Here is a 13,791-nt window from a genome sequence, read left to right as displayed (position 1 = left end):
GTTGGTCGTTGTTACATGTTGGATGTTGGTGTGCCTGTTCCCGTTTCCTGTTAGCCCTGTTTGTTGCCTTGTTCTGTTTGCCTGTCTGTTCACCTGCTTTTGTGTTTTTGGATGATTAAAACTATAGACTGCAATTGGATCCTCTCTCGCCTTTGTCCAACATCGTGTCATATACACTACTACACAATAAAATGTCATTTTATCAGTCTTCTAGGTTATCTTATCTGATCCTATCTTATCTTTTAACTCTGCATTGATTCAGACAGAAGTAAAGTGATCAGTACTGCAAACTTATCTGAATTCCAGACAAAGCCACATACATTCAACTCTCTATTCAGGTATAGAGTCGGAACAAAACCAATAAAATAGCATTTAATTTGTTTAAAAAATAGAACTCATCTTTATATTGTACATTTTTTCAAAATCTTTCCAATGAGTCTATTTTTATTCTTTTTAACTAACATTGTTCATAACTGTAATAAATAAATAAAACAAATAGAACCTCTGCCTGTAACATTGATGTTTGTAAAGTTTAGCAGAATTCAACAGTCAAGAGTTTTTATAAAATTCTAATCCAGCTTGCTGAGTCATTCCTCTGTTCTTAAGACTTATTAATATTTTTTACTCTTTCTCTCATTAGGACTGATTATTTTAGAAAGCTAAGTACCTCACTCACTTTTACTTATTTGATTAAAACAAAATGAACTAAAATGTAAATAAGTTCATTTCTGATTTCTCTTTTGAAACCTGCATCATACAAACATCTTACCTACAATAAAGTCTTAAATACATAATTACAAGTGTAAGTGTAAATGTATTTAGTTTACTGTACCTGCGTTAGAAATGTCCTTCAGGAGCAAGGTGGAGACTAGTGATACATCCCTCTGCTGTGACTTTATTAACTTCAAGAATTTGGTGGTCTCCTAATTAGTGAGTCAAAGTTTACTGTTAAAATCCAGCCAATGGACATCACAGAGTAAGCTGTAACTAGGCAAAGAAACACATGAAAGGTTATCGAACTCTTTCATTTCACAGATTTTCCTTTTCAATTCTCTGCATAGTCCTAGTCCTAATATGCTGAAGAACGCTGTTGAATTTATTCTGTGGTTATTGCCAATGCACTGCAAAAATTTCACATTGCAAGTTAAAATATCTTGAATATACTCAAATGTATGTAGAATTTCCAATTATAGGATTACAACAACCCAAATATAAAATTACTACAGAACAGTACTGCTGAATAACTGTCACATCATTGCATCAGACATTATTTATGTAAAAACAAATTCCTGCACCACCTGAAGAGTTGGAATCCTGCCAGCTGCAGTGCAGAATCCGGTATCAGTCCACACCCAGCAAACACAGAACGTTCCTCTAAAGTTTTATATGGTTCCAGTTCTCTCTATTTGTTTTTATTTATTAATCTGAACAGAAACCGAACGTTCTCTAGTGGTTATTTATAGGTTTTATTTTCATAGCCATGAGGGAGTTTTTTTCACAGGATCTTAACATGAACATTATGCGTGATTTGAGCTAAAACTGCATTAATGACAGATACATGTTAGAAATCCAACCATTCACAGCTGAACACAATTTATATGATTTTGATGTACAGACATACAGTCCTACAACGAATAAAGTGTGTGCACAATTAAAAGATTAAAATTGTGGTAAATTTAATTCACCCGAACTGCGTTCAGTTACTTAGTTCCACAAGCCTTAGAAAAATATTACATTACCATTATTAGGCAGTAGAGGGCACTCATGCACAATGTTGTTAATGTTTACTTACCCTTTTCCTAGAAGTCCCTGTGGGGGAAATTCTATTCTATCAACCAAAGATTAAAGTTCAAGTGAACTTTTCTAAGTTGCAGCCTGCAATGTTCTTGTTTCTTCTGCTTAGTGTGTAAATGGAAACAGTTCAGTTCCCCTTTGTTATTTTCTCTGTTCCTAGTTTCGGGGTGTGAGGTATTGGTACAGCTTGTTCAATGTTCATTTTTGTTATTCAGAAATCAGAATCAGAAAGATCTTTATTGCCAGGTATGTTTCCACATACGAAGAATTTGTCTTAGTACAGCAGCTCCACAGTGTAAAAGAATGACATTGACAAGACACGAACACATATATAATATAAACAGTTTGCAGGGCTCTCAAGTTTTGAAGACAGGCAAAGCGTGACACCTCTTTTTTTGATTGGCTGATAAGTGTCAGGCTTGACCAAGCGGTGCAGACTGATACATTTTGGGTGCTGCGGCATATTAAATATATGATAAATTGTCAAAGTTTTTCTGCGTGAGAAATACGATGTGTGGCGGGAGAAAAGACCCAAATGTGTGACTGTCACTCTCAATGCGTGACACTTGACAGCCCTGAGTTTGTATGTGCAAATTGAATGTGCAAATTGAAATGTGCAAATTGAAATATAAATAAGTAAGTATGTGTTTTAAGTAAATAATGTAAGAATACTGTTGTGTGTTCCGTGTATGTCAAGTGTTCATTAGATGGATTGCCTGAGGGAAGAAACTATTCCTATGTCTGGTCGTTCTGGTGCTCAGGGCTCTGTAGCGTCGTCCAGATGGCAACTGGATGTGAGGGGTCCAGAGTGATTGTCTTTGCCCTTTGCACACTCTGGAGAAGTACAGATCTTGGAGAGCAATGATTCGCTCAGCAGTCCGGACTACCCTCTGTAGTCTTCTGAGGTCAGATTTGGTAGCTGAGCTTAACAGTAATTAAAGTGCAGAGTATGGATTTGATGATGGCAATGTAGAACTGTTTCAGGAACAGAGGAAGTACAACCTCTGCTGAGCCTTTTTCACAATGGAGTCTATGTGAATGTCCCACTTCAGGTCCTGGGAGATTGTGGTTCCCAGGAATCTGAATGACTCCACTGCTGTCACAAAGCTGTCCATGATGGTAAGTGCGGGGAGAGCAGGGGGGTTTCTCCTGAAGTTCACGATCACCTTCACTGTCTTGAGCGTGTTCAGCTTCAGGTTATTAAGACTGCACCAGACAGCCAGCCGTTCAACCTCCAGTCTGTAAGCAGACTCGTCACCGTCCTGGATGAGGCCGATCAGTGTGGTGTCGTCTGCAAACTTCAGGAGCTTGACAGAGGGGTCATTAGAGGTGCAGTCATTTGTGTACAGTGAGAAGAGCAGTGGGGAGAGGACACAACCCTGAGGAGTGCCAGTGCTGATGGTGCGGGTGCTGGATTTGAGTTTTCCCAGTCTCACTAGCTGCTGCCTGTCTGTGAGAAAGCTGGTGATCCACTGACAGACAGAGGAGGGCACGGAGAGCTGGGTTAATTTGGGTTGGAGGAGTGATGGGATGATGGTGTTAAAGGCAGAGCTGAAGTCCACAAACAGGATCCTCATATAGGATCCAGATGCTGCAGAACACAATGCAGTCCCATATTGACTGCGTCATTCACAGACCTGTTTGCTCTGTAGGCAAACTGCAGAGGGTCCAGTAAAGGTCCAGTGATGTCCTTCAGATAAGCCAAAACCAGTCTTTCAAATGATTTCATGACCACAGACATTAGAGCCACAGGTCTGTAGTCATTAAGTCCGGTAATTTTGGATTTCTTTGGGACGGGGATGATGGTGGAGCTTTTGAAGCATGAGGGGACTTCACACAGCTCCAGTGATCTGTTGAAGATCCGTGTGAAGATGGGGGCCAGTTGATCAGCACAGGTTTTCAGACAGGCTAGTGAAACGGGATGTTCAGGTGATGTCGCCTGGGTTCACAAAACATTTACATTTAATATTAAATTTCATAGATAAAGATTAGTATATGCCTACATGATATGTCATTTTGTACATTTACCCACTCCGCAAACAGATTTGAATCAGTAATGGCATACGTTGTTTGGACACAAAAACAATTCATGTCCACTTTTCATTTCAAGTGCTTAAAATTATTTAACGTTAATTACTCACCTGAAACCTGTTTCTCCCCGCTCCAAGTAAAAAAATCGAAGCCATAAAACATGGCAATGCTGATAATGAGAAAGGAAACCCCATAGATCCATGTGGCTCAGGTGCGTGTAATTCAATTAAAAAAATGTTTGTTCAATCAACTTTGTTAGTGATGTTGCTATAACATTTTGTGAAATATTGTTTAACTAACATGTATTTGTGGGGGCACGGTGGCTTAGTGGTTAGCACGTTCGCCTCACACCTCCAGGGTTGGGGGTTCGATTCCCGCCTCCACCTTGTGTGTGTGGAGTTTGCATGTTCTCCCCGTGCCTCGGGGGTTTCCTCCGGGTACTCCGGTTTCCTCCCCCGGTCCAAAGACATGCATGGTAGGTTGATTGGCATCTCTGGAAAATTGTCCCTAGTGTGTGATTGTGTGCGTGAATGAGAGTGTGTGTGTGTGTGCTCTGCGATGGGTTGGCACTCCGTCCAGGGTGTATCCTGCCTTGATGCCCGATGACGCCTGAGATAGGCACAGGCTCCCCGTGACCCGAGGTAGTTCAGATAAGCGGTAGAAAATGAATGAATGAATGAACATGTATTTGTATAGAGACTTATATTAATCAAGCATTGCGTTAGTTCTGGCAGGCCAAGTCGTCAAGCGTGCATCAGCTGTTAATCAGCTGTCCGAGACTAAATAGAACTAAATAGACGAGACGATGACAAGACTGCACCACTGTCCAAAAATGCTGACTAAGACTAAATTAACATGCATTATTGCTGACGAAAAAAGATGAGACGAAAATGTTTTGTATAAAATAAAAACTAAGATAAAATCTCTCTTCATTTTCGTCTACAATTGTCTCTGCTTTTTCATCAGCTGTTACGCCTTTAAAATATTCAGAACGAGTTTGCAGCGCTGCGCAGGCTCTTTTATTGTACATGACAGCTTATGTCCCGATGACCGGTCTTTGCATTACGATTAAAAGCAGTATCAATAAAGTAAAAAAATGTGATGTGCAGTCAAGTTCGAGTGTATGCACTGTTTAAACGAGTGTTCTCAACTTCTCACTGATACTTTTGTGATTCGCGGACTGTAAATAGGTTGTATTTTAGGCCCACAGTAAAGTAGGCCTATTCTTTTCAGTTTTTCTGCGTATATTTATTTTATTTGTTAATGTGTCTCCTAAATCAGAAATTGAAAACCAGACATGTTTAACATTTGCATTCAACAAAACTCATTCAACAAGTGTATTTTGTCAGGTAATTATGACATTTAACCAATGTTTGAGATACATGAAACACTTTTTTTACTGAAATGTTTATCAGTAATAATGTCAGTAATAATGTGTTATTTAAAAAAAAAAGACTACAATTTTTGGACTAAAACTAGACTAAAATTAAAAGACTTTTAGTCGACTAAAACTTGACTAAGATACCTTGAGTTTTCTTTTGACTAAAACTAGACTAAAATGACGAGACTTTTAATTGACTACTTGACTAAGATATGTGAATGACTAAATATGACTAAAACTAACAAGGACATTTGGCACAATACTAAGACTAAATTAAAAATAGGTGACGAAATTAACACTAATCCGGTTACAACATCCATATTACCCGACCATTTAAATTCCCATTCATTTAGCCACTTTCTAGCGCTTCGCTGCTGCTGCGATTTAAACTCCCTCCTCCAACCCTGACTCCACCATGCCGGAACCTGTGTTCATTGTACCAGTTTATGTCATAAATCTCCACATATTTTTCTCTCTCTCCTTCTCTCTCTCTAATTATTTAATTATTTATTTATCCATTTATTCATTTATAATTTTCCAAAAAAAAAAACCTCTATGCATGATTAATGGTTCTGTTATACATACAGTCTATTCTATTTTCTAGTTTCTGCTCTCCCCGCTCTGTCCATGCATGCGCACGGATGGGCGCGTGGATTCTTGCCCAGAACAGAACCATACCGCCAACACTAACTGTATGCTATCATCTTATAAATTCTGATTTGACAAAGTGCTCCTGACAGAATTCACAATTCCTGTTATCTCTAACCAAAAAAACTGTTTGCTGAACAAAGGATCATTTTATTTTTTACAGTGTGCTTCATGACTGTTGTTGTTGTGCTGATAGAAACTGGAAGTTAAATTCCCATATGCCTTCTGTTGTTGATGCCGTACATGGGGTCATTGGAGGAGTCACTGATGAGGTAAAACTTGCTGTAGGTAATGACATAGACCTTAGGACTGATGTTGAGGTAGCTTCTATTAGTACAGCAGCTAACTCAGATGTGTCTACTGTAAGTGGAAATCCTGCATTTGAGATACTGTAGTAGTCACTATTATTCACAGGTTCTACATGATCTTTGTAACAAAATGTCAATTTTAATGTCAAGAATGGTGCTGGCAATGTGGCTGTGTATGGTTTCAACCCCACAGAATCTGCACTGACATTAATGTGCCAGTTCTGTGGCAAAAGATCTGCCTTGGCTCTGAATGGCAGCAGTTGCTCTGAGAAGCAGTGACACAAGGGGAATAAGCTTTGAAATAGAAATGTGGCACCTTTTGAGTTATGTAATATATTATTTTTGAAACAATCTGTATTGTATAAAGTATGTAAATAAAGGTGACTCGACTTTTTGAATTCAAATATCCTGATCAACACTAATTACCTGGATAATGTCCACCTCTTTGAAAGGATTCTGCTTCAAGCCAAAAGAAACAAAAGCCCATCCAAACTGAACGTGCTGCACCCCGACCAATCTCCTGGCCCTTGTTCAAAATTCTGCCTCACCACTAAACCCTACTCTCGGAGAACACCAGGATAATATTTCCTCTCCATTTCTCTCCAGTGGTCTTCATATCCTCTTGAAGAAACTTGCCCCAATTCCCCTTCACATTCTCATGAATAAATATGATTCGTGTTTAACTGAGTTTAACTTGGCTTCCAGGCCATTGTATATCCAAATTCACTTGACATTTGTTCTGTTAATTATGTGCACACTGATTTAATAACTGGAGACTTATTAATGGACACAGGACAGATGTTTCAGGTGTGATTAATCGTTCTCCTCTTTTAATGAACCCTCCAAGCATACATACAAAGTTCCTATCTGGGTATTTCACCTAATACTACATCCCCCTTTCTAAGTAAAGGATCTACCTGTCAGTATGGGCAACAACACCATTGGTGCACACCACTCTGTCAGCTTCTCCACTTTACAGATGACACCTTGCTGCTCTATATGATTTATCTCTTCTTAGACCTTTGGTAGATGTTGGAGGGAGATGTATCTGGACATTGAGAGGGAAAAGGGCTGTGCCCCAGGCTTCAGCACAATGTTGTACTCACCCTCCATTTTCCCCAGTCTCCTGGGTAACAAACTGTGGTGCTATGGCACCCATTCCACTCAGCAGTGTCATGACGTAAACATACACTTTTGGGTGTTTAAATTAATAAAAAGGGTGTTCTTATTGGTTTTCACTGTTTGTACTTCACCTTTACTTCATCTCCAACTCTAGTTGAACCTCTGTAAGTTTTGGGGACCAAAAGCTTTGTTTATATGAGTTTAAAATAAGGGCAGCTCAATCTTATTCCACACATTTCAAGTGTTAGATTCAACATTTTACAAATCATTAATAGTATTAGTAGTATTAGTATTAATGAGTTGTATATTAGTAATGATCTGGATTATGAATCACTGAAGATTGTTTATTGATAGATGTAGGTTTGTGTCAGAAAGAAGTGAGTTAGACATACTGCAGTTATCAGATATTTAATGATGAAGTCAGATTAACAGATTACATGAATTACATGAATTTTAAAGAAATGGATATCTATCCATGAACAGTACAGATTTACATGTATATATGTTCCACTGTTATACTTTAAACTCCATCATAATGGCTTATCAACAAAGTACAATGTTAAATCTTGAACATTAGCATTACTGAATAAACACAATGCAGTTTATTAATTTAACAATAAATGCACACTTGTAGACATTTTCATTTTTCCTAATATGCAATGTAATATCTGTATAATATGTAATGTAATATCTGTATACTATGTCATGTAAAATCTGTATAATATGTAATGTAAGATATGCATTAATGCAATATCTGTATATCTGTATTACATCGTGTTCTATGGCTAAATTTAATCTCCTGAATTCATTTATTTACCACAAATTTACCAATTATTTTTTCACTTTTCACTATTGAAACTTGATCTTCCATACCATGTTACAGCTTTAACTCTTTCCTCTGCTTCAGGCTGAATCTTCCTCATCTCTCTTAATCTCTGAACAAGATCTTCTCTTCCAGTTTCCTCAGCTCGAGGGATCAAGAAGTCAAGAGACTGAACAATGAAAGCAGAGTCCGGCTTTAAAGCGATCTCATACAGTGTCATGATGGTGTTATAAGCTTCTTCTACCAGCTCAGCTTTTTCCTTTTCTTTCTCACAAATTTCTTCCTTCAGTTTCTTCTCTGTGGTTATCAGCTCTTCCTCTCTCTTGTTGCCTACAAAGGATTTTTGACATTTTTAAAGGCCTCTGAAATAACCTTGTTGTCTGATTCTAATTTAATGCAATCTTTATATTTCTTTTTAATTTCAGCAAAACTATTACAGTCTCTTTGCTCTTTGTAACATATTTCTTGTTCTCTTTGACATGTTTAGTGTAGTGACATTTACCTGTACATACAGTCCAGTGTTTATTTTTCATGACATAGCACCAACAGGTAAAAGGAAAGTTTTTATTTCTCTTGATCATTTCTCTGTTTTCCTCAAGAGCTTTCTGAATCTGAGTCAGTTCTTTACTCTTGCACTCTATAAACTCAATACGGTTTTGCAGATTTAAAATACAGGCTTCAAGTCTTATGGACTCTTTCATAACACTTTCAGTGTTCTTTAAGCTTTTTCTGTTCTGTTCTTTCAGTGAGGTAAAGAAATCATTGAAACTGTCCTCTGTTTGTTCCCAAGCTGTCTGGAAAACTCTGTCATACTTCAGGCTCCTCTTCTCTCTTTGACGATTGTTAAATAAGAAATGCTCAGGTTCATTATCATCATTTTTCCTGCAGGGAATCCCTGCTTTCTGGATGGCATTAAGAGCATTTGTTGGAGGCAGTCCATCTGAGTGAGTGACAAACATCACAATATTGTTCTCTATGTCTTTGCCAAATAAAGACAAAACTGCATCAAAGATGTATTGCAGTCTGTCAGAGACTCGATTCTCAGATGCCTTTAATACCAGACACACTGCATCAATTTCTTTCACTCCACTATCATTGTGAAACAGTTTGTACAGATTCTCAATGACCTGTTTGTCATTTTCTGTTCCCCTGGTGTCTCCATAACCTGGAGTGTCAATGATGGTCAGACAGATTGGGTTGTACTGGGTAAACACCTCATACACAGTGACTTTATTTGTTTGACTTTTTGACTGGTTTGACTGATTCTCTCCTCCCTCCTCTGTGATCTCAAACCACACTTTATCTGTAAACTTCACCCCGAGTATATAATTAGTCATGGCATTAATCAGAGTAGTTTTGCCTGTTCCAGTTTCTCCTACCATCAGTACAATTTTGTTTCGCATATTGATGTCTCTCTGTCCAAATGTCCATTTTCTCACTGATACGTCTTCATAAAGATCACTTCTGGTTGTGAGGAGACAACGTCGTGCTGGTGAACCTTTACTGATTAATTCACTCTGCTGGATTAAATCACGTACAGTTGATGATGACTCTTGGATTCTGTTAAATCCAATGACAAATAAAATATTTTTAATGTCATGAGAATTTATTCTTAAAATGTCTTCAGTCATTTCAGAACATATGTTTAAACAAAATGTAAAATAGTGTATAGTTTTGAAAGAAAATCATTCTTCTCAAAAATGTTTTTTTTTTCATATCATTTGAATGTAAAAATATAAAAATAAAAAAGTCCACTTACCCTGTAGCCATAATACTAGTTCAATTGCCACAGACGTCTCAGAAGATTCTGTCACAATTGCAGGACCTATTAATGAAATTTTGAATTTTATTAAAATAAACATCTGGAAAATGTACTTCTGTAAGGAAGTTTGATTTTAATGTTTCTCCAGAAAGTCCTAGTACTTTACCTTGGCCTATTTATACACCTTAGATATTTGATTTGTTTAATTTTTTTTTCTTGAAATGAGCAATAGATATAAAGCTGACTGTAATTTAACTTTAAAATAAAATAATGGTGATTCCCTTAAAGAAAGTGATACATGTTTTGTTGTAGGAGCCATTAAGAAATAATAACATGGTCACAATGTTTTCCACTGGTCTCTTATTTATTATGCTATATGTATTAGGTTTGAACCACTTCTAGTGAATGGGATGAACTGTACCTGCAGAGGCAAAGTGTTAAAGAGTGACAGATTTATGACCTGCACATCAAATTACTTTAAGCACTGCTTTGCTACAATAAAATACCATTTTAGACTCTATCTATTTGAAGAAGTGTCAAATACACTTTCCCCCTAACAAAAGTGGCTACATATAAGAAAGAGAAGCCATTACATTTGCTGTCTGTTATTATTGAAAGAGAAAACTACTAAACTAATTTGTGGTTAATCAATAAATGAAAATCATTTGTAAATTTGATGTACACAAAGATAAAACAATGCATATATTCTAGAGATGTGCAGAGAATCTTTACACACTAGTACAACAATAAAATATTTAATTATATCAGTCTTCTAGCTTATCTTATCTTATCTTATCTTTTGGCTCTGCATTGATTCAAACAGAAGTAAAGTAATCAGTACAGCAGATTTATCTGCATTCCAGACAAAGCCACATACATTCAACTCTCTATTCAGGTATAGAGTTTGTACAAATCAAACAAAATATAATATACTGTAATATTGATGGAAATTTTAAAAAGACGAATTGAAGGACCAGATTTAATTTGTTTAAAAAAAAAAAACAGAACTCATATTTATATTGTACACATTTTTTCACATTCATTTCAATGTGTCTAGTTTTATTCTTTTTAGCTAACTTCGTTCATGACTGTAAAAAATATATATAAATAAAAAATAGAGCCTCTGCCTGTAACATTGATGTTTGTAAAGTTTAGCAGAATTCAACAGTAAAGAGCTTTTGTAAAATTCTAGTCCAGCTTGCTGAGTCATTCCTCTGTTCTTAAGACTTATTAATATTTTTTACTCTCTCTCTCATTAGGACTGATTATTTTAGAAAGTTAAGTACCTCACTCACTTTTACTTATGTGATTAAAACAAAATGAACTAAAATGTAAATACGTTCATTTCTGATTTATCTTTTGAAACCTGCATCATACAAACATCTTACCTACAATAAAGTCTTAAATACATAATTACAAGTATAAGTGTAAATGTATTTAGTTTACTGTACCTGCGTTAGAAATGTCCTTCAGGAGCAAGGTGGAGACTAGTGATACATAACTCTGTTGTGACTTTATTAACTGCAAGAATTTGATGGTCACCTGATTAGGGAGGCAAAGTTTACTGTTAAAATCCAGCCAATGGACATCACAGAGTAAGCAGTAACTAGGCAAAGAAACACATGAAAGCTTATCGAACTCTTTCATTTCACAGATTTTCCTTTTCAATTCTCTGCATAGTCCTAGTCCTAATATGCTGAAGAATGCTGTTGAATTTATTCTGTGGTTATTGCCAATGCACTGTAAAAAATTCTCAATGCAAAGTAAAATATCTTGAATATAATTAAATGTATGTAGAATTTCCAATTATAGGCTTACAACAACCCAAATATAAAATTACTACAGAACAGTACTGCTGAATAACTGTCACATCATTGCATCAGACATTATTTATGTAAAAACAAATTCCTGCACCACCTGAAGAGTTGGAATCCTGCCAGCTGCAGTGCAGAATCCGGTATCACTCCACACCCAGCAAACACAGAACGTTCCTCTAAAGTTTGTATATGGTTCCAGTTCTCTCTATTTGTTTTATTTATTAATCTGAATAGAAACCGAACGTTCTCTAGTGGTTATTTATAGGTTTTATTTTCATAGCCATGAGGGAGTTTTTTTCACAGGATCTTAACATGAACATTGTGTGTGATTTGAGCTAAACCTGCATTAATGAAAGATACATGTTAAAAATCCAACCATTTACAGCTGAACACAATTTATATGATTTTGATGTACAGACATACAGTCCTACAATGAATAAAGTGTGTGCACAATTAAAAGATTAATTTTGTGTTAAATTTAATTAAACCGAACTGCTTTCAGTTACTTAGTTCCACAAGCCTTTGTTTTTGTTGATGTAACAAGTGAATGTTGACATTTTCCTCTTGAGTCTGTTTTGTCTTTGACTGATCAACTCTCTTGCTTTTGAAATAAAAATAAAGTAAAAAAAAACAAATGAATAAAACTTTGCTAAAAGACAATGTCATGTTCTGTAGTTGGCATCTCAATGTCATGAGAATTGGCATCATGAGTTGGCATCTCCTCTCAGAATGTTTGACTACTTCATTATCAGAATCCAACTGGAGCTGGTATATCTTTAGATGCCCCAGGATTCTCACATGGTTGGCTTCATCTCAATTGTTTGTAAATTTTGAGAACTACCAGAAGTCCTGAGTTTTGTGATCTGAGAGATCATAAAGGATTGTAGTGTGTTAGAAGACTGGTTAGATACATGTGAGCTAAACCATTTAGAGTCTTGTACATAAGTAGCAGCAGCAATGTGATTACACACTGCTTCTCTTTCTGGGCATTGGTCATTGTTGCAGTCTGTGACCTCATCTTCACATCTTTCTCTTCAGTCTGTCCTGCAGTACTTTCTTGACTGATAAGAGTTTGTCTCTTAAACCTACAACAAATCTGTCTGTCACCATTTCATCATGCAGGGCACCATATCCACAGTACTGTCTCGCTACCTTCAAGCTCAGATGCTTTTCTTCTGTATGGGTGTTAGTCTGAACTTTATTTCTCAGCAAGGAGAGAGAAAAAACATGACTCGATGCTTGACACTGACGATTCATGACGCCCTATGTTCTGTTTATGTTGGAATTAATATCTGGAAGCATATTAGTGGTTACAGGACAGATGCTTCACGTGTGATTAATCCATGCTCCTCTTTTATTGAACCCCCCAAGAAACACACATAGAGCATAGATGTCATGACAATCCTTGTTAATTGTAACTCTGGTTAACAAACTTAGGCCATGTTCCTTCTGCCTTGTAGATCATATTATGCAAATTTTCCTGTGACTAAAGGAAAAAAAAACGTGGACACCTGCGTTAAAGTCTGTTTTGTTTCCTCTGTCAGAGCATTTAAAGTTCAGAATTATCTATCTTTTAGATAATTACAGACAGGTTACAGACCTGAGTGGCTATTCTGTGGTGCTGTTCTGCTGCAGTAAACTTCAAATATTCATATGCAATTCAGCAGACAACAGCAAGTAGCACTAGCAACAAGCTAGCCAGCTAACGTTAGTGATGACTCTAAGGTTCAATCAAATCAAATTTATTTTGTTACTTCAAGGATGGCGGCATGGAGGTAGCACGCAGCGGCCTCTCTGGATTCAATTCGGTGCTATTTACGTTTTTTAACATTTTTATTTACGGTTTTTAGCCCGACCATTGCTACTACATGGACACCAGAGACAGCGATGTTCATGTATACAACCACCAGGACCTAATAAAGTACAGAAATCGTGTAACAACCAACCTGCACGATGATGTACTGGATAGGCTACGTGACCTCGGCTTGCTGCGGAGACCAGGCCTCCAGTCCCCGGTGTCGCCTAATACCGGAGACCAGGAGATGTCTTTACTGACATCTTCAACATTTCCCTGAGCAACGCCGTTGTTCCTACACGCCTCAAAA

At 36.9% G+C, this 13,791-nt stretch overlaps 1 protein-coding gene across 1 annotated transcript; it reads right to left on the bottom strand.

Annotated features, from left to right (window-relative positions):
- Window positions 1-7,676: 7,676 nt before the first annotated feature.
- Window positions 7,677-11,360, bottom strand: LOC132848039 (uncharacterized). The gene is made up of 4 exons (XM_060873551.1): window positions 11,321-11,360; window positions 9,867-9,932; window positions 8,610-9,667; window positions 7,677-8,437 (listed from the first exon to the last, which is right to left on the bottom strand). The coding sequence occupies exons 2-4, from the start codon at window positions 9,875-9,877 to the stop codon at window positions 8,124-8,126; spliced, it is 1,383 nt and encodes a 460-aa protein (XP_060729534.1). The 5' UTR covers window positions 9,878-9,932; window positions 11,321-11,360; the 3' UTR covers window positions 7,677-8,123.
- Window positions 11,361-13,791: the final 2,431 nt, after the last annotated feature.

This window comes from Tachysurus vachellii, chromosome 7 (assembly GCF_030014155.1).
Source record: "Tachysurus vachellii isolate PV-2020 chromosome 7, HZAU_Pvac_v1, whole genome shotgun sequence".
Lineage (NCBI taxonomy): Eukaryota > Metazoa > Chordata > Actinopteri > Siluriformes > Bagridae > Tachysurus > Tachysurus vachellii.
The sequence above is the reverse complement of the archived record's forward strand: the minus strand, read 5'-3'. Positions and strand labels throughout refer to the sequence as shown.

Excerpts from the sequence above, each read along its gene's own strand:
- LOC132848039 (XM_060873551.1), bottom strand. Across the intron at positions 8,438-8,609 it reads ACACTGGACTGTATGTACAG|GCAACAAGAGAGAGGAAGAG; the intron begins GTAAATGTCACT and ends AATCCTTTGTAG.